General features: G+C 35.7%; 2 protein-coding genes across 2 annotated transcripts; both read left to right on the forward strand.

Annotated features, from left to right (window-relative positions):
- The first annotated feature begins 1,797 nt into the window (after positions 1-1,797).
- On the forward strand, positions 1,798-5,598 carry LOC105204997 (DNA polymerase III PolC-type). The gene is made up of 3 exons (XM_026138158.2): positions 1,798-2,662; positions 2,784-2,968; positions 4,448-5,598. Exons 1-3 carry the CDS (start codon positions 2,284-2,286, stop codon positions 5,324-5,326), a joined length of 1,443 nt encoding a protein of 480 aa, XP_025993943.1. The 5' UTR covers positions 1,798-2,283; the 3' UTR covers positions 5,327-5,598.
- Positions 5,599-5,846: 248 nt separating this feature from the next.
- LOC113004453 (glutamic acid-rich protein) lies at positions 5,847-23,783 on the forward strand. Its single transcript, XM_039456551.1, has 4 exons — positions 5,847-5,926; positions 22,606-22,797; positions 23,068-23,295; positions 23,412-23,783. Coding segments are annotated over exons 2-4 (258 nt in total). The 5' UTR covers positions 5,847-5,926; positions 22,606-22,795; the 3' UTR covers positions 23,440-23,783.
- The last annotated feature ends 764 nt before the right edge of the window (positions 23,784-24,547 follow it).

Consider the following 24,547-nt stretch of genomic DNA (forward strand, 5'->3'; position numbering starts at 1 on the left):
GGGCAAAGACATAATTATTTTATTTGTAAGTTGATTTCTTCTATAGGATACCGAAATTACCAAGAATATTAAGGATACTAAAAATATCGAAATTAATCAAAGAGATAGTGACATTGCATTAATAAGACATAATAAAAATGTGGTTTGACATTACCTTGTTCTTTGAAATTAAATATTGCAACAATATATTGCAATGATATCATTGGAATATTTTAATGTTATTATCACTGTGTAATATCACAATAATATTTCTGTGATATTTCACAGTAATATGTAATATTTCTGCGATATTGCAATGATTCTGTGATATCACAGAAATATTACGTGCTATGTGGGTATTTATAATTGCAAATTCAAGATGAATTGTAACTTTACTTTTAAAAAGAAAAAAAGAAACATTTTTGAAGAGAAAGAGATTAAAATTATGTAAAAATAAACGTTACAATAAAAAATAAATATATGTAGAAAGGAAATTATTTATTTATTTTTATTTCTAACACTTTTAGCTCTATACTTAGATATCTATTTGTACTTATATCTATTCTGTATTCTGTATTCTGTATTCTATATTCTATTTTATTCTATACGCTTATACAACCTACACCTTACATCCTATCTTTTATTCTATAATTTTATGTAAAGTACAACGTAATGAAATAAATATTATATTTTTAAAATAAATTTTTTATTGTTTTCTAAGTAGATTAATATAACAATTCAGATTTTTAAATTACAGGAACAACCGCAAACATTATACACACAAAAGCTTGCCGAAAACCTGGCAAACTTGTACGTGTATAATGCTCGCGAGTCAAAGCACTTATCCATCGCCGCGGTAGCGTGACGGAAAGTAAACAAAAAAGCATAGAGCTTCCAATTCAGGCACGTTAGCGTCTATCCTTTTTCGTTTACTCTCTGTCTTGCTGTATCGTGATTATGAAGAGATGACACTGGATTCTGGCCACATACACACACACACACACACACACACACGCGCGTGTGTATACATATGATTATAATAAAAATAATTTTTTAATTACATTACATATTGTACACTGCGGGTACTGACAAGGAGAGACCACGCGGTGATCAAAGCTGATGATTTTTCACCTGTCGTCGTATGGAAAATTGACAAAATACGTCATCACTTGGACGACGAAGTCAATAAATTTTTTTTTTTCATATCAAAATGTGCAACTTTACATAAAATAATTGTAAAAATCACACGGGTTTATATATATTTGTTATCATTTGCCTTAAAAAAACATTTCCAAAAAATTACTGCGTATGTCATATAAATAAAATTAAATATTTTTACATATGTGAAAATGTAAGACTTATGAATAATTTGTTCAAAGTGAAATTATTCGTGATATTCTTACGTTTCTAGATGTAAACATTTTTACATAGTTTTATCTTAAATAGACAGCAATTCACAGAAAAAGAATTTTTAAAGCAATGGATACCTAAAGGAAAATGTATAAGTTTTTTTAAATGGAAAAAAAAAAATATATATATATAATGTATAAACTTGTTTGATTCAATATGATTACAATTATTTTGTGTAAGAATTGTACGCATATGCCATTATAACAAAATATAAGACATGTATAAAAAGTGGGCGCTTTCTGGCCTCTCTACGTCCCTGTCCAGAAATCGTCCGAAATCCTCTCTCTGAATTTTACGGCCAAAACGTAGCGCGGAAAACGAGATATGCGAGAGGGGAGTGGAGAGGAAGGTATCCGTAGAGATAACATCGCCGCTCGCTCCGTGTTTGCCACCATGATGCTTTCTCTCTCGAACCGATGGTCTAACAGACGACGGACAGAGACCGATTGTCCGTCTTTATCTAACTAACGCATCTCTCACTCCTGCACATAGCACGGAGGAGAACCGTAATATCGACATAGCGCTGCTGAGAACCACAAAAACGTGGACATTACCGACGTGTAAAATGGACCTTGGCTACGTAGTTCAAGGTCCATTTTTCATGAATCACAGAGGCTCTCTCAAAATAAAGTCGCACCTAAAATCGAAGCATGACCGCTCTCAGGTTCCTCTCTGACGCAGTGCCTCTCTGGAGAGAAAAACTTTTTGCTATAGTTGTACGCGCACACATAGCGACGCTCTATCTGTATACGCGCACACTAGCTTACGTCGGAGAGATCGAGAATACGGCAACACTGCGCCTCAGAGTTGCGCGCGCAGTAAAAGCAACGAATGTATAGCCGCCAAGCTCCGAGCCTAACCTCTATCACGCTGTGTTGTGTAATCTTGTAAAAAATGTCCACTCGAATTCGCATTTCAAACGGCAGATTTGCCAGGAAAAAGGCAGAAGACAGCAAACAGAAGAAACTTGCAGCCATGTCTGCAGCTAAAAAAAAACGTATTTCAAATATTTTATGTGAAAGCAATGAAAATGTCTGTGAGGGGAAACGCATCGTAGACGTCAAAGTACTTGCAAAAAATCTGAGGTGTTCGAAGTGCAATGAACGTCTATATTTAGATAAAGTCTCGGGAGAAAAATGTACAGGACTTAATTCAACTTTAATTATTTGTTGTGATAAATGCAAAACAATTAATGAAGTTCGTACCAATAAAGAGCATGAATGTCAAGCTCAACAACGTATTTACTCCGACATCAATTCAGCAGCTGTACTTGGTAAGTCCGTTGTTACTTTTAGATACATAATAATTCATTTGTTATAAAGTTGAATACATTATTTAAATATTGAATTATATATATAATTATACTATAAATAACCTCAAATGCTCTTTGACAGGTGCTGTACATTCTGGTATGGGCTGTACTGCATTGAATAAGTTACTGGCTATTATGAATATCCCAGCAATATTAAATGACTTGTATAAACGGTACGAACGAGAAGTAGGACCAGCAATCGAAAAGGCTGCAAAAGAAAGTTGTAGACGAGCTGCAGAAGAGGAGAGACGTCTTGTCATCCAGAATGTCAAGAGATTATGCGAAGATTTGTAATATTTTTTTTACAGTAATTGTACATAATTGTAGTTATACAACATGCGTAAGATGATTTCTTCGATTACTCTGATTTGTACCAAAAATGTACTGTACGTATAACAATGTATTTTACTGACTAATCTTATTTTATTTGAAGAAATCATCCATTCAGCAGTGATCCTGAAATATACACTATTTTTTTTATCTACTTTTCAAGTACACAAAATCATAAATAAAATCTTCATTGTGATTTACCTCATTTTGTATTTTTATCATTTGCTATTTTTTAATTTTGTTTATAGGCCGCCAGAAATAGTTAACGACATTTATCCTAATTTACAAATCCTTGAATCCTCCTCTATCAACAATAATCTAAATTATGAATTGGATGCAGCATTATTAGATATAGTACATATTATAATTTCATACGACATGGGATGGACCAAGAGAGGCAATGGAAGAAGCTACGATAGCCTCAATGGTTATGGAATAATCATCGGATTTTTGAGTGGAAAGATTCTGGATTATGCTACTCGCAATAGGAAGTGTGCATTATGTGACCGGGGACATGATAAAGCAGATCATGACTGCCGCAAAAATTACCACGGAAGCGCAAAAGCTATGGAGGCGGATGCTGGAGCGCAACTGATTAATCACAGCCAAGTACTAAAAGATGTAGGCTTGAAAGTTCGAGTTGTTATTGGCGACGAGGATAGTAGCACAATAGCAGCTGTGCGAAAAGAAAATTCCGAAGTTATATACAAATTAGCAGATAAAAATCATTTAGTAAAAAATTTCGGAAAAGAATTGTATGAGTTAGTGAAAAGTCATAAAGAATTAAACAAAAAAGGTGCAATTCCACATTTAAAAAAATGTTTTACTTATGCAATCTCGCAGAACAAAGGTAAAACTGCAGAGCTTGCAAGTGCTATCCGGAGTATTCCCGATCATATTTATAATCGACACGAAAATTGCGGTAATTGGTGCAGGCGGGGAAATAATTCCGGAGCACAAACAATACAGCTAAAAGATGAAAAATTATATGCAGCCTTGGATGCGTTGTTTTCTAAATACGCTCGAAAGTTTTCTGTCGCAGCATCCAGTCAGGCAAATGAGAGCGTAAATAATATTATAGCCCACAAAGCGCATAAAAACGTATGTCACAGTAAAAGCGCTGCAGCAGATTTCCGTGTTGCGAGTGCAGTATGCACAAAAAATGACGGCGAAGCTTCAATTTTAGATATAAAAAAAAAATTACAATTGTCACCGGGCACTCACACAGCTAAATATGCTGTTAGATATGATAAGAAAAGAAGGGCAAGAGCAATAAAAGAATGTAGTAAAGAAAAAAAATTACGGAGACTTGAATTAGTAAAAAATAGAGAACAGTTAAGAAAAAAAATGGAGAGTTCAGAAAGTGTAACATATAAATCGAATTGTGGTATGAATGTATCGAATTGTGATATGAATGTAACACTTACACAAACAACTGTTACCGAATCAGTATCTTCTGCTTATAATGTAGTTTATTTTGATCTTGAAACTGGTGGTCTAAGTATGACTGACGACATTTTACAAATAGCTGCAATATCAGAAAATCGCGAATTCAATGTTTATGTAAACCCGACGCAACCTATCTCACCTGCTGCAATGAACATAACAGGTTTAAGTATTATAGGAGGACATTTGCATTTTAATAATAAAGTAGTTTCCACGATTCATATAAAAGATGCTTTGATTGCTCTTCATCAATTTTTAAGTTGTTCAGAGAAAATAAATGTACTCGTCGCACATAACGCTAAGTTCGATGTTCCGCGACTACTCAAAGCAATGGTTAAAAATAATGTTCACTTAGATATTACGAATATAGTTGGATTTGTTGACACGTTGACAATTTTCAAAAAAGCTTTTCCAGAACGGAAAGGTCCAGGATTGTTTAAATTGTCAACATTAGCTCAAGATATTTTAGGTCCTGACGTTCTGGAAAACTTTCATAATGCAACTTTCGATGTTTCAGTTCTTCAGAAGTTAATTAAATTTTTTAAAAAAGAAGATGATTTATTAAAATACATGAAACCATACGAAACTTGTCTATCAGATCAATTAGAATATGATACCATTAAGGCAAATTTAGAAAAATTACATTTATTAAAAGGTGTTGTTTCCCGAGATTTATTAAAAAGGATGGCGAAACAAAATATCAGTTTTGAAAATTTGAAAGAAGTGTATAAAAATGGAGGAGAAGAGTCTGTGTACACTTTTTGCACTGCAAAATGTGAAAGTGGAAAACCAAAAATTACGAGAGATAAAAAAGCTATAAATAAAATTATTACTAGGTTAATACAATAAGCTTAGAAATAAAATAAAATGTGTTACATGATGAAAGAAAACCAAAAATTACAAGATAAAAAAGTTTAGAAATAAAATAAAATTTATTATATTGTGATAAATAGAAATAAGAAATGTGTTACATTGTGATAAATAGAAATAAAATAAAATGTTATATTCTGAATTCTGATTATAATCCACATTATCAATATTGTAATAGATAGTTTTTATTTTTCTATTCCAGTTATAAATAAACTTTTTCATTCACAAAATAAAGGTCAATTATGTATAAATCAGGTGTATTTATTTTCCTTAACACATGCATGTATATATAATTTATATATTATTTTATTTAATTTTGAGGTTATATATATATATATATACACACACATGTATATGTGTATATATTATAGAAATTAGTAAATATAATTTCGAAAATAAGATACATTGAAAGTTCATAAGGTAAGGTAACGAAGAAAGCTTTCAGCTCACTATATACCTACTCTCTATAGCTATATACATAACAGCACGCGCAGTGTTGCCGTCGCCTCTGCGCCTCTCGCACTCGCGTCATATGCGAGCGAGAAATTGCAGACTTTGGATTAAGATTACTCAATAATGGTGAGGCTAGGCTTCCTTGATCTTTTTTAAAATATTTGTAATATTAATGTGCGTCACATACTAGTTTTTTGACAAAATCTGTAGAAAATTCCGTCTACAATCAATGAAAACGTTACTTTTGTGAAGCCTCAATATAGGGATTACGTGTTAAAATAATGAAACTTTGAAGCTCTATATCTATAATTCGGTGAGGCTGAGACTTCTAAAAATTAAACATGTTATGGATAGTGCTGCCATCAAGCTGTATACCAAATTTTAAGGAAATCTGTAGAAAAGTGAAAATCACGAGAACGTAGTTATTAAGAACGAGTTTTGTATAGTGACAATGCGTCATGGAGGTCTTTATTGGCCTAGTTTACACCGAGCACTTGATACGCGTACTAACTCGTAACTTTCTATTAATTTATCTTACTGTCGACAATGCGTGTATACATAATACATATATTTAATTATCTTGATTTATATTGTACCAACTTAATATACTATTTTTTAAATTTATTGCCGAAATTAAGATAATTTAATAGAAAATTATTAGTACGCGTATCAAGTGCTCGGTGTAAACCAGAGAGAAAACTGAGAGAGGACATGGCGAGCCTGAAGGTCTTTCTAGAGTTGGTATAAAGAGAGTTGCGACAATTACCCGGAAATCGCCATTAAGGGGGAAAATATATAGCTACATAGCGCCAATTTCAAAATATGAGCAAGCAATACTGTGTAACACAATGTATATACAATTCAATGCTTTCTAATTTTGACACAATCATACAGAGCCGTTTTTTCGTATAGAGCGAACATTCTTAACCTTAATTTCTGCACAATTTTGAAAACCATGTCAAATGATTGATATTATTTATTCATGAGAGATCGAATACATCTAGTTTTGATAGAAGCAGTGTTTTACGAGTTGATATTGTGTAATACTGTGTATGACTATATTTTGTTACTGGAAAGTTCTCAATAGCAATGAAATAAAATTTTAACTTTAAATAATTATTACTTTTTTTACATATATATAAGTTTTTTACATTTTGAGTTCTACGACTTACAATTAGAATTATATAATTTAAAAAGATTATTTTAAGGCGATTTTTATTTTATGTAGCAGAAAGATTATGCTAAGAAAAAATTAGTTTTATAAATATACCAGGATCAGATACTTAACTCAATCATCTTAAATTTCTCATAAATTGTTATATAAAAAAAAATGTTTAAAAGAAAAATTATATGTTAATAAAAAAATAATTATTACATTAAAGTGTTTTGACATCCTTCTGCTGCACAATGTACCATCTCACTAACAATGTGTACAGAAAGACTATTTAACATATTTTCTTTAATATTATTCATTAGTCTACATATAAAATGACAATAATATTGGAATAATAAATAGAATGTTAACAATAAGAAATAAAAAAATAGATAAATTTTTTAAACAATTTGAGATTATATTTGTGTATCATTATTTTTATTATTTATTAAGAAATAGTTAATTTCTTGGCTTTAAAAAAATATTGACAAAAATTACACTTGTGTAATTAATATTCTTTACAGAATTAATATTCTTTCTAGAGTTTGCAAAAAGGTTGCAAAAGAGTTTGTATCAACTGACACACGTAAACACACTCTTCAACCAAAGATGATTAGGCTGCGTTCGGGAATACACACCAAGTTCTTCCGAGTATCATTTTATCCTTGTTTAGCATTCAGTGAACAATAAAGATAAAACGACAGTCCAAGGCACTCGGTGTGTACAGCTCTATTTAATCTACCTAACCTAACTGATAGCTAACCGGAAATTTCCCCCTTAATGGCGGAGCCAATCAGCATTAGGCACATACATTGTCGCAACTCTCTTTATACCAAATCTAGTCTTTCCGTCCACTGGCGCCTCTATGTGCACAAAACGTGCACATGAACTACGTAGCCAATGTGCATGATTCCCGTCGTTATGTGCACGATTTTGCGGTTCCGTTTCGTGCTACGTGGTAATGTCGACAATTTTGTGGTTCTCTTCCGTGGTACATGAAAGAGCGAGAAGACACATTAGTTAGGTAAAGACGGACGATCAATCTCTGTCCGTCCTTTGTCTCGCCATCGGCTAGAGAATGAATGAATGAATGAATAAGCATTTATTCTGTCCTAGGGCAAGCCCTCTAAGGACGCACAGAAGTACAGAAAAACGTAGAGAGTAACAATAATAATATCACTTACAAACTAAGAACAAACGAAATTGCAGGAGAATACTAAGCTGCAAAGAAGAAGTAGATATAACTGAGATAACTAAACTATATAATAATTCTGTAATAACAAAAACAAAACAAATGAAATAACATATCGGTGATAGTAATGTTTGTAGTGAGTGAAGTTGAAGAGCGCTATGTGCCTGGCGGGGGGGGGGGAGGGATTATAGCACGACCGCGGCTCAATAAATAGCCGAAGAGCGAGCGCTTAAAGGCGCTAGTTGAGGCAGTCTCCCTGACGGCAGGAGGGAGATTGTTCCAAAGAGAGCATGCGGTCGAATGAAAGGAACGTTGGTAGGTGGAGGTGCGGCAGAAGGGGATGGCAAGATCGAGGGAAGAGGAGGGGGAGGAGCGCAGATGTGAGAGAGGGCGGTGAAGACGGAAATTTTCTGAGAGATAGGGGGGAGACGAATTAAGGATGATAGAGAATAGGAGGCAACATGTGAGATACTCCCTCCTGTCGTCAGAGCTGAGCCACCCCAACCTCTCGTAGTACCCCGAAATGTGCTCATCCTTGCGAAGATTGTAAATGAACCGCACGCATGAGTTCATTAGGCGTCTTAGCTTTAGTTTTTGTTGCCCCGTTAAATCTGTAAAGAGGGCCGCACAGTAGTCAAAGACGGGGAAGATGAGAGCCGTGACGAGCTGAGTACGGAGGCGCAAGGAGAGGCAGCCGGAGAAAGCTTTTAGCCGCCAAAGGATACCGTTGACGCGGCTCGAGGTGCCGCGAACTTGTTCCGACCAGCTGAGAGAGCTGGATAGACAGATGCCGAGATTTGTGACCTTGTCGGTTGTTTCAATTGGTGCACCGTTGAGGTGAAGTTGGATACGAGAGGAGGGGATGCTGTTGATGAATTTAGACGACCCCAGGAGCATGGATTTGGTTTTGCGAGCGTTAAGGATGAAAAAGTTGTTCTGGGCCCAGGACTCGATTGCGGCAATGTCCGCTCTGACCTTAGCGAGAGCGGCGTCAATTTCAGCAGGTGGAAAGTGAATGTAAATTTGAAGGTCGTCCGCGTACAGGATGTGGTTGCAATGTTTTAGGACGGATCTGAGATCGTTGATGAAGAGTGAAAAGAGCAGGGGGCCGAGAACCGAGCCCTGGGGGACCCCGGCGAGAACAGGCGTCCAGGACGAGAAGGAGCCGTCCGGGCCACGCACACGCTGGTGACGCCCCGTAAGGTAGGACCGCACCCATTGGCAGGCGGAGGGAGACAGGCGGAAGGAGCGCAGCTTACGAAGAAGGAGCTCGTGAGAGACCGTATCGAAGGCCTTTGTAAAGTCGAACAGGACGAGCAAAGTGACCATCCTTTTATCGATGGCCAGTCTCACATCGTCGAGCAGCTTCAGTAGAGCCGTTTGTGTGCTATGCCCCCTTCGGAAGCCGGTTTGGAGAGGATCAAGAAGGTTGTAGGTCAATAGGTGGGAGGAAAGTTGCTCGAAGGCAACGCGTTCGAGCACTTTGGACAGGAAGCAAAGCAAGGATATAGGGCGGAAATGGGAAGGTTCGGAGGGATGCTTGGATTTGGGAAGTGGAATAATGTGAGAGAGTTTCCAGGAGGAGGGAAAGGAGGAAGTGGTAAAGGACCGGTTAAAGATATCAAGGATGAAAGTAAAGATGCACGGAAGACACATTAAGATGAGGCGACGATTGATGTCGTCGGGTCCGGAAGAGTTGGAGGTGCTGTGGCGCAGAGCACGCAACAGAGCGTCGGGTGTAATATGAAGGAAGTAAAAGGTGGAAGGGTCGGCTAGAGGCGAGGAAGAGACAGAGAAGCAAGGAAGAGGAGAGAGAGAGTAGGGTGGGCTAGAGGGAGAGATTTGAAGAGAGCCTGGCGGCGGGATAGGGGGGTCGGGTGAGGCGAGGTGAGCTAAGGAGAAGAAGGAGTTCAGGATTTCTAGGGAGACATTTAGATGCGGACACTGGGTCCCAGCGCTAGCGAGGCCCAGAGAGCGCAAGTCGGACCATAATCGTGCTGCGCTGGAGGTCGAGCCAAGCCTTTTGGTCAAGTAAGTATTTTTGGCGGACTTAATAGCGACCTTGGCTTGGTTGCGGAGCATTCGAAAGGTTTCCCTCCTCGAGGGAGAGGGGAGGCGGAGGAAAGCTCTCCTAGCTACGTCCCGCCTTCGCAGGAGATCACGGATGGTGTCGTTTATCCAAGGGGCGGGAGGTCTCCTCGCTATGAACGATTTTAACGGGAAGAGTTCGTCACGAGCAGAGGTAAGGAGTTGACAGAAAGCGAGAACCATGTCGTCGACATGGGAGAAATTGCGGATGCGTAGCCAGTTGGGAGATAGCAGGAGACTGTGGAGAGTCTGTAAGTCGGTCCTGGAGTGATCGCGGATGGTGACAAGGCGAGGAGGGAGGCGATGGATGAGAAAGTTGAGTGACACCTCGATGAGGTCGTGGTTGGACAGGAACGGAACTGGAAGTTGATGGTGAGATGTTACGAGAGAGAGGCTGCTAACGAGGCAGTGGTCGATTCTAGTATGAGAGGTGGTGGTATGGTGAGTGTTGCCGAAGGGAACGAAAAAAAGATGATTGGTGGAGCAGAAATCCAAGAGAGATTCCGTGTCGTGAGTGGAGCGGTTGGTGTCGATGTTAAAGTCTCCAATGATGACTGCGTTGCGGAAAGAGGGAAGGAATTTTTCAAAGTCGGCTTGGAAGATAGAAAGATGACCGACTTTGGGAGGTCGATAGATGACGGCTAGAAGGAAAGGACGGGAAGCCTTTGGGGAGACGCGAAGCAGCATGTATTCAGGCTGGCAGTTGTAGGGACCAGGGGACGCTGCAAGGATAGAAGCGCCGATGTCGCCGCGCACGTAAACGCCAATCCCCCCTCCCCCCCCCCCTCGCGGTCGCGTCGAATGACGCGATAGCCGGGAAGGGAGACGAAGTTGTCGGGAACATGAGGCTTAAGCCAAGTCTCCGACATAGCGACAATGTCGAAAGTCTCCCGGTGGAAAAAGTCCGCGAATTCAGAGAAATGAGGGAGGAGCGACTGGCAGTTCACGTGGCAGAGACGCAGGTACTCCGAAGGCAGACGGGCGACCTGGGCAGACCGTCAGTCCTTTCTGGACCGCAGGACCCTAGCCGAGGCAGCCGCGTCGGAGTTAATATTAGGAGGGGCACCCCGTGGGAGGGGACCGAGTGGAGCCGGCGGCGCGGGGGTCGATCGTGAAGCCAGGGGAGGCCGCGAAAGACCGGCGGCGCTCGCAGGCGCAGAGGAGGAGCGTGTACCGCTCGAAGACGGCCCGACATCAACCCCGCCCGAAGAGGGCACCGGCGCCCCCGAGATCAGCGATTGCAAGTGCGCACGGTCGCGGATGCGGATAGGGGGGGTGTTAGAGTGACGCCGGACAAGGATGAGCCCATTTCTCACCCACGAGCGATGTAGGCGTCCCTCCCCGACAGCGCGCCATGCCTCGCCAAGGACCTCACGGGCGCGAGGAGAAAGCCGCTCGTTGATGTCGATGATACCAGGCGGAAGACCGGGAACGTCGGATCCATCCAGCATCCCCCTAGCTCTCTTCCCGGCGATCCACTGGTTCCGAGCGTCGCAGGTGGTCAGCTTAACGATGATAGGGCGAGGTCGTCCACCCTTGGCAGGGATGCGAAAGCACGAAGTTATATCGCCAGGGGCGACCTCCACACCTATGGCAGCAGCAATGCTCAAAACAGTCTCGCGGAGGGCTTCAGAAGGTGGCTCCCTGGCACCGAAGATGATAAGTTCCGAGCTCAGCTTGGCCCGCTCGAGAGTCTCCAGCCTTGCCTCGATCTCCTCGAACTCCCGTTGGTCGCCGGACGGACCGCGCATCACGAGGGCATCCATGCGCCTACCGAGAGCATCCTGCTGCGTCCTGAGATCGAGGATGGACGCAGTGAGAGTGTCCGACGTGGCAGAGAGTCGCGCGTCGAGGGCAGCAAGTTGCGGCTTAATGGTCGAGAGATCCAGCAGTTGCGTCTTGATTGTGGAGAGGTCCCGCAGCTGTGTCTCGATACGCGACATCTTGGAGAGCAGAGCGGAGAGAATGGAGTCAGAATCGGACTCCGGAGGAGCAGGGCAGACAGCGGCTGAGTCACTTGGTGTGAGAGCGGAAAGACGAGAGCGGCAAGGTTCCTGACAAATTGGACAAAAAATGTCCGGAGAGGTTGCTGAGTCGGTGGGGAGCTCCATGCATTCCGCGTGGAAGGTGTGCTTCGCATCGCGCTCGCATTGGATTGCTGTTGTCGCCGACAGAAACCTTTTGCACACTCGGCAGGACAGAGGCATACTGATTGGCTGGAGATTGTTAGGCCGGCCCGTGAAGTGTTGCGGGACGCACAGGTGATGTGGAGCTGGTAGGTTTGAGAACGCGCTCAGGCGCGCGCTCGCAGGCGATGAGTAGCGGAACGCCGAAAGCGCTCCAGTCACGGCGCAGGCGCAAGAGCAGAATGCCGCTAAGAGAGACCCATAACCTCCAGGAGTAGAGACAGCCAGAAAAGCAGCGGGAGAACGCCGAAAAGTAAAGTTGACACTCACCGCGACAGTGTAGTGTCAAGTGAAAGAGGCCCTTGACAGACAGAGGCTGAAAGAAGCGGCCCCGGAGGGCAGAAAGCAGCAGAAATAAAGCTCAGAAAGCGGAGCAAACAAGCAAGCAAGTGAACAGTACTCACGTGATCCCAAAGAGAGAGAGAGAGAAACATTCGCGGTTGTAACACGGAGCGAGCCGAGCGAGCGACGATGTTGTCTCTGCGCATACCTTCCTCTCCTCACCCCCTCTCACCCATCTCGTTTTCCACGTTACATTTTCAGCCGTAAAATTCTGAAAGAGGATTTCGGGCGACTTCTGGCAGGGACGTAGAGAGACCGGAAAGCGCCCACTCTTTATAAATGTTTTTATATTTTGTTATAATGGCATATGCGCGCATATGTATAATTTAGAAATAATACGCGCGTATTTAATATTGTACAAAAATAATAATAATGTAATAAAGATTAATAGAATATATGGATACCCTATTATTTTTATCCTCTTACAAGCTTGATGTGATGTGAAAATTAGATATCTAATTTCAATTCAAAATATCGGTAATAGATGTTATTGAGCAAAACGGAAAAGCGTACTTCTCAAACGTTATAGAGAAAATCTCAAGTGATATATGAATAAATTTTGTAAGATGTTTCATTAAAAGACCCAGCGGTAACGTCTTCGACTTGCACTCACAAGATCGTTAGTTCGAGCCTCGATAAACAATTTTTTTTTTCAAATTGGAATGCAATTTTTACTTAAAAGTGTCACAACAGTAAAAATCATACGGATTTATAAATTTAAATTATTTCTTGCTCATTTTGTGTTCTCCGCAAAATTCAGGAAGAGAAGGATTTCAGACAATTTCTGGCAGGGACGTGGAAAGGCCAGAATCGCCTACTTTTTATATCGTACAATAATAAGTATTATGCATTAATAACAATAAAAAAATTTTAATACAATAATATAGATACCTGAGCATTATTACTTTTTTTATCTTGCAAGCGGATTTACGTAAAAATTAAATGTTAATACTTCTCAGTAATTTTTTATAACATATATATAAACCAAATTTTGCAAAAAAGTAAATAATAAAATTGTATGCAATGATGCAATGTAAAATATTGAAGCATTGACTACCAGATATTTCAATAACACAATGGCATTTTCTCCATATTTTAATAAAATTTTTGGATAGTGAATTTTTTTCAAATATTTTTATGAAACTGTGTCATTAAAAAAAAGTAAACATCCTGAATGCTTTACAAGTTTTATATAAAACACTTGATTATAGCACTAGCTCCTTATCTACAATCTTTACTTTAATAGAAAAGTAATAAGCTATTGGTTAAACGCAATTGTTTATTATTAGGTATATGCTTTTCTAATAAACGGCCGCAGTTGGTCAATTTGCTTGTATCTTACGCTTATAAAGAAAATCGTACTGCAAAACTTGAAACTTTTAGTCGGATCGAATATTTTATTTCACAATATATGATTACAATCTCTTAGTACGTACAAAAGCATATGTCGACTAAATTGACCTTACAAATTTTATATTATCAATCTTTTATAAATCAGATACTTTAATCTTGTTTATGAATGATTATAAAAGTAAAATTTTAAGAGAGGAACAAAAATGCCTCTTTGCAAAGGGACATTTCATATGTTATCCTGAGAGAGACTAGTTCTATAAAACACATCTCCAGCGAAACAAATGAATAACGCGCATCTCAGTAAACATTGAGAACTGATTATATGCTACGTTCATTGTCAGTTGTCAGTGTGCAACAGAAAGTCTGCCCGTGTACATACATGTTACAGTGCAGCTTTCTTTCACATTTTTCGTTTTGCGAGAGAATAATCGTTCTTACCTATCGTGCATATAGTATATTATACAGGGTGATTCAGAATAACCCGTTGTCTTTTAAGGGACGTATTCCTGGTCGAATTCTAAGACGATTTTTTCTTTGCCAAAAATTTGTCAGACGCTTAGATTTTAAAATATCAGCCGATTAAGTTAACGTATCACGGGTCGAATACAGATGGTACGCAGGGGCGGCGCACTTACCGTTACCCGCGGGTGTGTCGTGAGGTGCCTGTGCGCTCAGCTGATACAACACACAAGTTTTTCTCCCTTCTCTCTCTCTCTCTCTCTCTCTCTCTCTCTCTCTCTTTTTCTCTCTCTGTCACATCACAATGCTAGCTTTAACTTAAAAATGTAATTAATTTTCTTCTTAATTTTAATGATTTTAATAAGAGAAGTGCCAGGAAATTCTTTGTACAGTTTGTACACATTAAATATTTATTCAGTAAAAAAATGAAAGTTAAATTACATTAGTGATTCTTGTATTAAAGAAATATTTAATTACATTTAATTACATTATGTCATTGGAAGTATTCAAACAAAAATTTATTAAAATTCAATAACTTTTTTTCAGTGTAGAATCTCTTGATATAAAAAAATAATTTTAATAAAATAAATAAAAAAATATTTTTTAATAAATTTTATTATTAAAAACAATATTAATCACTACTTTACTTTTAAATTGCCGCGTTCTAACTTCTGTTCGACCAATCACGTATTCATATTCGATCATAACATAACCCATAAAATCAGTCGGCTCTTTCCTGTTGTCGAGTAAACACGTGTTGTCTGTTCGTCGCGCGTAAACACGAGTTTTATCGAGCTACATATTTTCGCACACCGAATGACTAATAATTATTTGCAGTGATTGTTACTCGAAGTGATCGTTAATTACTCAAGTTTTATCGATCAAGTGAATGAATTGTGTATTATGATACTAAAGTGATAATTTACGAAAGGATCAACGAAACTTTGGTCTGTCTCATCGTGGAGACAAGTAATTGATCGCTGTACAGAATAATACGTAAGTAAATGCATGTCCAAACCTGTTCATGCAAGCACGCGCGCGCTGGTTCTCTCTCTCTCTCTCTCTCTCTCGCTCTGTGACAAAACAAATACTACTGTTTCTAAAAACTTGAGATGTAAATACTTTTCTAGATTTTGTGCTATTCTTTGTTCGATTCTTCGACTGTATTAAGAATTTCCTTGCACTTCTCTTATTAAAATCATTAAAATTAAGAAGAAAATTATTAATTACATTTTTAAGTCAAAGCTAGCATTGTGATGTGACAGAGAGAAAGAGAGAGAGAGAGAGAGTGAGAGGGGAGAAAAACTTGTGTGTTGTACCAGCTGAGCGCAGCAGGCACCTCACGACACACCCACGCGTAACGGTGAGTGCGCCGCCCCTGCGTACCATCTGTATTCGACTCGTGATACGCTAACTTAATCGGCTGATATTTCAAAATCTAAGCGTCTGACAAATTTTTGGCAAAGGAAAAATCGTCTTAAAATTCGACCAGGAATACGTCCTTTGAAAGACAAAGGGTTATTCTGAATCACCCTGTATAGCAATACAATTTTAATTTTACAATACTTCTTGAAAAGTTTTATATTTTTTATTGAATTCCTTAATTTCTATCTTTAGTTTATTTAGTGTTTGATTAATTCAAAAAAGTGTATTTTTAAATAAAGTATTAGTAACCAGTGAATTATGGAAACGGTTTACGATATTTGTGCTTATAAAAACTGTCATAACGGCCGATTTACTACAGGTTCACATCTATTTAGATTTCCATCAAAGGAAGATGCACGACAAAAAATATGGATACGCAACAGTGGTGATGCATATTTTAAGAGATAAAATCGTTCTTATAAATAGAAAATGTTTCTTCGAATACAGGGTTAGGTAACTTAAAATGTCCCACGTAGCGCATAATGGTTTCAAATACGTTTTTAAAACGTATCCATAGTTTCATAACCATAAAGAACCATTAAAAAACGTTTAAACAGAAACGTTTTTGAAATCATAGTTTAAGAAACGTATTTTTTACGTTTCTTCTGTAAATATTTGTAAAAATGTAATACTGTAACAAACAGTTTTCGTAACTTTAAATAAAATAGAAATGTTTTTTAAAATAAAAAGAATCGAGAATCTTTCTCAAGAATTCTTTGTGGAAATTTTCGAGTAGTCACTCATTCAAGTCGTAGTCGTAAAAGAGTATAATTTTATATATGTTTATATAAATAATATGCTTTAATTATATATTTTATTTTTTCAATAACATATATTGACTCGATATACGTGTGTTAACACAAAGTGTTAAAAAGATTCTCGATTTTTTTACTTTAAATAACATTTCTATTTTATTTAACATTAAGAAAACTGTTTTTGAAAATTAATTAGAAATTCTAAAAAAGAAGAAATTTTAAAATTTCTTTATCCGTAAAAAACACGTTTCTATAATAATTTTTTAAACGTTATTTTATCGGAAAAGAAACGTTTCGTTAATGTTTTTCTGAGTGGACATTTTAACGCATGAAAAACGTTTCTAAAAATCGGTAGTAAAACGTTTCGGAAAAACATTCATAAAACGTTTTTGAAATGTATATGTGCTACTTGGGGGTCTTTATAATTATATTTCATTAAAGTTAATGATTTATCAAATGAATTTAGATTACAATAAAGGTAAATAATTAGGCCTTTAACGACAGGATTTATTCCGAAAAATAATACTTTGAGAAACTTCTATAATATCCTAAATTATAAAACAGGAATAAATAATTTAATTAAACTATTTATCTTAAATTATAAAACTCGAGTAAATTAATTACGAAATAAATAAATAAATAAAATTATTTATCTTTATTGTTATTCACTAATACAAGCCTAACTTCATTTTGATTTTTTTGAATATAAATATGTTAAAATTAAAGTTACACAGCAAGAAAAAACTGACTTAATCAAAAATTATGTTCAGATAGAATTAATGTAAATTAATAAATAAGTTAATTTTATAAAACATTTTTTACATAAATGTAGAAATTTGAGGATTAGGTAGTATAATTACTTTAAAAATTAATTTTTCACGTATTTAATTTTAAATGATTTAATTTGGAACTTTGACTAATTATTTTTAAACACATCAATTTTTATTTATTGACTCTTTTTAACTAAGTTACAAATTTATGTAACAAAAATTATAAGTTTATGTAAAAAAAATTAAAAATAAATTCCCACATAAAATTATTTTTTTGTTATTTCATATAAAGTTATTTTACAAAGATATTAAACTTATTTGATGATTATATAATTGTTTTAAGTCAGGCTTGTCAAAAATCCGGCTCACAATCCAAAGCGTTTTCTACCTTTCTGTTGCCTTGATGGAATGACATAAAGAGTAAACAAAAAAAAAAATAGAACGTTAATAGCTCTGCTTTAATTTTAATGTCGAGTGTAATTATACAGTTAAAAAATATAAGTGTACGCGGTGAAATCCTGTTAATAATGAAAACGTTACCGTTGACTTGTACGCGCGGTGCGAAAGCAACACGCCGCGAGCGGACTTGTGCGCGCGGCGTGAAAGCAACACGCTGCACGCTGTGAGCAGACTTGTACGCGCGACGTGGAAGCAACACGCTGCTTAAAATTCGTTGAATAGTTAGGATAGTTAAGATTTACCGGAATCTTTAAAATATTTACTATTTGTTTACCGTATTTTATTACTCTATTTCAGGGAATATTAAATTAGAAAAATGGACTGCCAGTTCAGTTCGTCATGCAGGTTTGTGTGCAGATCATTTTAGTGCAAATTCTTTTAAGGGAGAAAATAAAAAAGCATTAAAACGCGATGCATTGCCAATTCGCTGTAATGATGTAATAAACTTAACAGAAAAATGTAATGAAGTTGTACAAATAGAAGACAAGCAAAGAGAACAAGAACAAAACCAAATAATAGATATGGAAATAGTAGAAAGTACTAATGATAATGCAATTGCAGGAACATCATTTGACATCGAATACAATGATAAAATTGATAATCGATCATTAGATCGATTCAGACGAACTTATCGTCCAGCAAAATTAAATTTTGACAATGCATTAGAAGAAGAAGATATAACAGAATGGATGCATTTAGAATCTGAAAGATATGAAAATATTGAAGAAGAAAGTGCAGAAAAGATAATTAAAAATTTAAGGCGTGAAAATATTCATCTGCGTCAGACTATAAGAAGTTTAAGATTACGTTTATTACGTCGTCATGTACCTAATAAAAAATTTAGTAAAAAGAATAACAAAAAGAAGATACAAAATTTAATCAATGAACAAAATTTGCATCCCGTTGCCAAAGCAATGATAAACTTACAACTCCATACTCCACATACGGCATATACAGAAAAAGAAAAAACTCTTTCGAAACAGCTTTTTTATTATTCGGCGTCTGCATTGCGTCGTTTGCGAAAAACAGGTTGCAATTTTCCTGCAGAACGAACTATTAGAAGATGGCACGAAGAATTGAATATAATACCAAGATTTTGTGAATGCATATTCAGCAAATTGCAAGAAAAAATGTCACGGTTGCCTGCAGAAGAAAGAGTTTGTGCTTTAAAATGGGATGAAATGTACATAAAAACATATGAAGAATACTCATTTAGTCTGGATCAAATAGAAGGACTCGTAGATCTTGGGCCTTTAGGAAGAAGAAACGAAAGAGCAAAATGCATATTTGTATTCAGCGTGGATAGTATAAATGCACGTCGTCCGTGGCGTCAGCCTCTAGCATATTTTGTTCCAGGAAAATGTTTGAAAGCAGAAGAAATAGTGATTTTAATGAAAGAATGCTTAGATAGATTAAATAAAACGGGTGCTGATGTACGACTCGTAACATGCGATCAGGGACCATCAAATCAAAGCGCTTTTACTCAACTTGGTGTGAACTCAGATCAGATATATTTTATGCATAATGGAAAAAAATATTTCGCGACATTTGATTTTCCGCATTTAATAAAAAGATTGGCAAGCTTGTTAAGAAAACATAAATATTTGTACCATGATGGAAAAATTATAGCATCGTATGACGATTATGAAATAACGTACGCTATTGATAACGCTGCACAAGGAGGTTCAAATTTATTATCACATATAACACCAGCACATATTCGTCCCAATACTTTCGAGGCGATGAATGTAAAAAAAGTTTTTCAATTATTAAGTCACAGATTTGCAGCTGCAATATTATTAGCAGGATATAGTAAACAGTTACGAACAGATACTTGGGAAGCAACAGCTAACTTTACAGAGTACATAAATAAAGTAATTGATGCTTGCAATTCTTATAGTCTGAATATGAAATTTGGTGGAAAACGACCATTGTCTTCAAAAAATCCAGACATTGAAATTTTATTAAAAAATTTTGTTCAATGGTGCTCAAGATGGTCTTTGTCACCGGATAAAATTTCACAAATTCCTTGCTTAAAGGGTCTTACTTTAACGATAACAACAATTCTTGAAACATATAAAGAAATAAAAGAGCAATATGAAACTTTCGAACTTGCTACAGGACTGTGTAATCAAGATTCCGTCGAATATTTATTTGCCACATTTAGACAGCGCGGTGGATGTAATGCCAATCCCACAGCAAGAATGATAAGACTCAATTTTAGACATATATTAGCAACAGGATATATGCAAACAAGCGATAAAGGCAATGTTCAATGCCCAGAAGCTGAAACTCTTATTAATCCACCGAGTCAACTTGTAAAAACGATAGAGAATGCATTAAATAAAAATCATATTACTGTTCAACATGATATTGAACCTGAACATGAATTACTTATACAAGAGACAGAAATTATAGAAAAATATGATATTGTAAAAGATTCTGACGATACATGTTCAACAACGCTTTATGATCAAAATGCTATTGCATTTTTTGCTGGATACGTAGCACGACGAAATAATGCAAAAACAAAATGCCCCAATTGTCGCGACATTATGCTGAAAACGCCAATGGACGATGTGACAGAAACTGAAAAGTACATCGAATATCGCGAATATCCAAATATAGAAGAAGATGCTCCTATTGTCACGAAGTTAATAAGGCCAACAACTCTTTTCGACAATATAATCGAGATACAACTAAAAGCATTTAATCGTGTTTGGAAACATTACTGGGCATGTACACACATTTTAGATAAGATATCTAACGAATGTGTTAATTTAACCAATGAAAAATATCCAGAATGGTTTGATAAAAACAATGCGTGTTATAGTCATCGATTGCAAGCATTGAAATTTCTGATAAGTGTTAAATTATATGCTACTACAAGATATAACAATCGCAAAGACAAAAGCAGCAAAAGCAGCAAAAGTAGCAAAAGCAGCAGTAAACATCGAAAAGTAAAAATTTTACAAAATAAATAAAAAAAATGGAATTAAAAATAAAATTGTGATAAGAAAATTAAAACACAGCCATCTTGCATCATCGAGCACTATTCTATAATAAAAGAGAAAACAAAGTATATAAAATAAAATAAGGCATAAAAAAACTGACGAAAAGCAAATAAGAAGCAGAAGAAATGACAAGTATAAGATACTTCAAAAACTGGGCAACTAAGAATATTAAAAAATAATATATATTTATCTTCAAACATGTTGAAATATATTCTTTGTGAAATATAAAATGTAGAATACATATCGTGTATTTTATTATAATTAACTGTGTGCAGAGTACAATATTTTTTATATATTAAACTGCGTAAAACACAGAATACTTTATTTAACAATTTACTGCGCATAGCACAGAATATTTATTACATTTCACTGCGTAAAACACAGAATACTTTATTTAACAATTTACTGCGCATTGCGCAGAATACTTATTACATTTCACTGCGTAAAACGCAGAATACTTTATTTAACAATTTACTGCGCATAGCGCAGAATATTTTGTTACATTTCACTGCGTAAAATGCAAAATACTGTATTTAACAATTTACTGCGCATAGCGCAGAATATTTATTACATTTCACTGCGTAAAACGCAGAATACTTTATTTAATAATTTACTGCGCATAGTGCAGAATATTTATTACATTTCACTGCGTAAAACGCAGAATACTTTATTTAACAATTTACTGCGCATAGCGCAGAATATTTATTACATTTCACTGCGTAAAACGCAGAATACTTTATTTAACAATTTACTGCGCATAGCGCAGAATATTTATTACATTTCACTGCGTAAAACGCAGAATACTTTATTGAACAATTTACTGCGCATAGCGCAGAATATTTTATTACATTTCACTGCGTAAAACGCAGAATAAATTTTTTAGCAATTTACTGCGCATAGCGCAGAATATTTTCTTATATTTCACTGTCTAAAAAGACGCAGAAAAGATTTGTTTAACAATTTATTGCATATAGAACAATAATCATTTTTAACATTTTGCTGCGTAAAACGCAGAATATATTTTTTAACAATTTACTGCGTATAACGCAGAATGTTTTTTTTACGTTTCACTGCTTGACATGACTCAAAGCAGAAGATAGAATTGCTATAAGGAAGTATATACAAGTAAGTATTTTTATAAGTTAAATGTGTTAATTATTTACGCTAATTTTTTGGTTCATTTTTAAATGGTTAAAAAATTTATAAAATATTGCATATTAAAGCCATTATATCGGAAATATTAAAACTATATATAATACGTGTGTGCGTGCATACGTGTGCATATGCGTGTTTGTATAAAAGCTTTCTAAAGTCTTTGTAAAATATATATTATAGTCTCTTTCAATTATTCAATTTTCCAATATTTATTTTCAGTATATATATAAAAAATTAATACAATATAAAATTGTCTATGAATTAATTACAAATCTTTTAATTTTAATTGCATATTAATAAATATAAAATATATAAATCATATTTTTCGAAAAGAATATATTAAATGTTTAATTGATACAAATATTTACTAAAATTGTTTTTTTATTTTTGTTAATATTATATTTCTTTGTAATAAATATTAAAAAATTGTAATCTTATAATTTATATTCTACAGACTCGCAACTTTTCTTTGGTGCGTCTCCACCCACTCCCCCTCCGCCCTCCCCCGCATCACGACTGTCTGCCGTCAAGAGTTGACAAACGGTAGCAGCATCCGAGACACGCCAGCGCGACCGCGAGGAATCATTCAGTCACTGGTCACTAATTCGTTAAATAGCTATTGATAATCGTGCTCAGCGGAAAAAATGTAAGTAAAAACATACATTTTCTTTAAAATAATCTGGCAAGTATTGAGTCACACACAATCCTTGCCAGATTATTTTAAAGAAATATCCAATTGCGCTTCTAAAGATGTTAGGCGCGTGTTTTTGTCATTATATCCTTTCGTGTAATGAATACTAAATCTAGACTGACAAAAACACGCTCTAACATTTTATAAGGCATATTATCTGATAACGTAATATAATAAATTATATATATTTACAGATTTATTAATAAAATGTACAATTATTTATAGGTCAGGACGCAAGACACATGGAAAAAAAATAAAGAAGACGGAAAGAGATTTAGATGCCGAGTTAGATAAAGAAATACAGGAGGGAATGAGAGGAATAGAGATAGATGAGAACGTGATAGAGAAAGGGGAAGAGACAGAGGAAGAGATAGAAGAGGAAGAGGAGGAAGAAGAGAAAAAAAACAAAAAGAAAAAGAGAGGAGGACGTTTGCTGAAAGAAAGAAACGTGATGTAAGTACATGCTTTTATAATTAGTAGTAATATAATATTTTTCGGCATATTATAGCAGCTCTTTGATGTTTTACACATTAAGATATATAATATATATTTTTTTCTGTTTGATTTAGATATGGAAAACCACGTGGATATAAGTGAGGAGGAGGATGGACAGGAGGGTGGAAAGAAGTATCGAGAGGAGGATTGAGAGGAGGGTGGAGAGGAGAGTCGAGAGGAGGATGGAGAGGAGGGTGGAGAGGAGAGTCGAGAGGAGGATGGATGAGAGGAGGGTGGAGAGGAGAGTCGAGAGGAGGGTGGATGAGAGGAGGGTGGAAAGGAGAGTCGAGAGGAGGATGGAGAAGAGGAGGCAGAGTTCGGTAAATATATATTTTTAAATTAAAGTTAATAATTTAAAATTAAGTTAAAATAAAACTAGGTATTAAGTTAAATTAATAGTTAATTTTGAAAAATATTCATGTTAAATTTAAAAATCGTAAATTTTTAAAGTTACAATTCCAAATAATTATAATAAAAATCATCAAATAAATTTAATATCTTATTTGTAAATTAAGTCTATATGAAATAACAAAGAAATATTGTTCTATATGTGGGAATGTATTTTTTTCTCTTATAAATATTTTGTTTACATACATACATTTTTAATTTATAAAAAGTTCATAAATTAAAATATATGTTTCAAAAATAACGAAAGTTAAAAATTGAAGCTGAAAATTAAATTATTTTAAAATAATTTATTAATTTTTGTTTAGCTACGACCCAACTTTCAGCAGTGAGGAAAGATGGCAAGCGCAACGGACAGGCGGATGCAACTTTTATTTCAACTGCTGTTAATATATTAATAAAATTAAATTTATAACTTATAACTTAATTTAAGTACAATTATTTATTGCCTTATTACTGCGAATATTTCTCTCTCTCTTTCTTTCTTTTTTATTTAGTATTTTTTGTTCTATATATATTTTTCACTTTATAATTATATGGTTTAATTCGGTTGTTAGAAGTATTTATTTATATAAGAATAAAATTTAATTATTTAATTTTAAGATTAAGAGTTATTGGTAGGGTGATAGTTAGGATATTATGCTTAATTCAAGTAGATATAAAAAGGTTAGTAGCATATTCATCTGTAGTTCATATAAATATAATATTATGTGCTTTAATAACAATACATAAGTTAGGTGTATTGGGGGGTTCTATTATAATAATTTCTCATGGGTTATGTTCATCGGGATTATTTTATATAGTA

The sequence above is a fragment of the Solenopsis invicta genome, chromosome 13 (genome assembly GCF_016802725.1).
Source record: "Solenopsis invicta isolate M01_SB chromosome 13, UNIL_Sinv_3.0, whole genome shotgun sequence".
NCBI lineage: Eukaryota > Metazoa > Arthropoda > Insecta > Hymenoptera > Formicidae > Solenopsis > Solenopsis invicta.

What these genes read in the sequence shown, in the direction of transcription:
- LOC105204997 (XM_026138158.2), top strand. Translation starts at nt 2,284, where the DNA reads ATGTCCACTCGAATTCGCATTTCAAACGGCAGATTTGCCAGGAAAAAG. An exon ending in CAATTCAGCAGCTGTACTTG is followed by an intron (nt 2,663 to 2,783) that starts GTAAGTCCGTTG and finishes GCTCTTTGACAG; the next exon opens with GTGCTGTACATTCTGGTATG. An exon ending in GACGTCTTGTCATCCAGAAT is followed by an intron (nt 2,969 to 4,447) that starts GTCAAGAGATTA and finishes TGTGATATGAAT; the next exon opens with GTAACACTTACACAAACAAC.
- LOC113004453 (XM_039456551.1), top strand. An exon ending in CTGAAAGAAAGAAACGTGAT is followed by an intron (nt 23,296 to 23,411) that starts GTAAGTACATGC and finishes TGTTTGATTTAG; the next exon opens with ATATGGAAAACCACGTGGAT.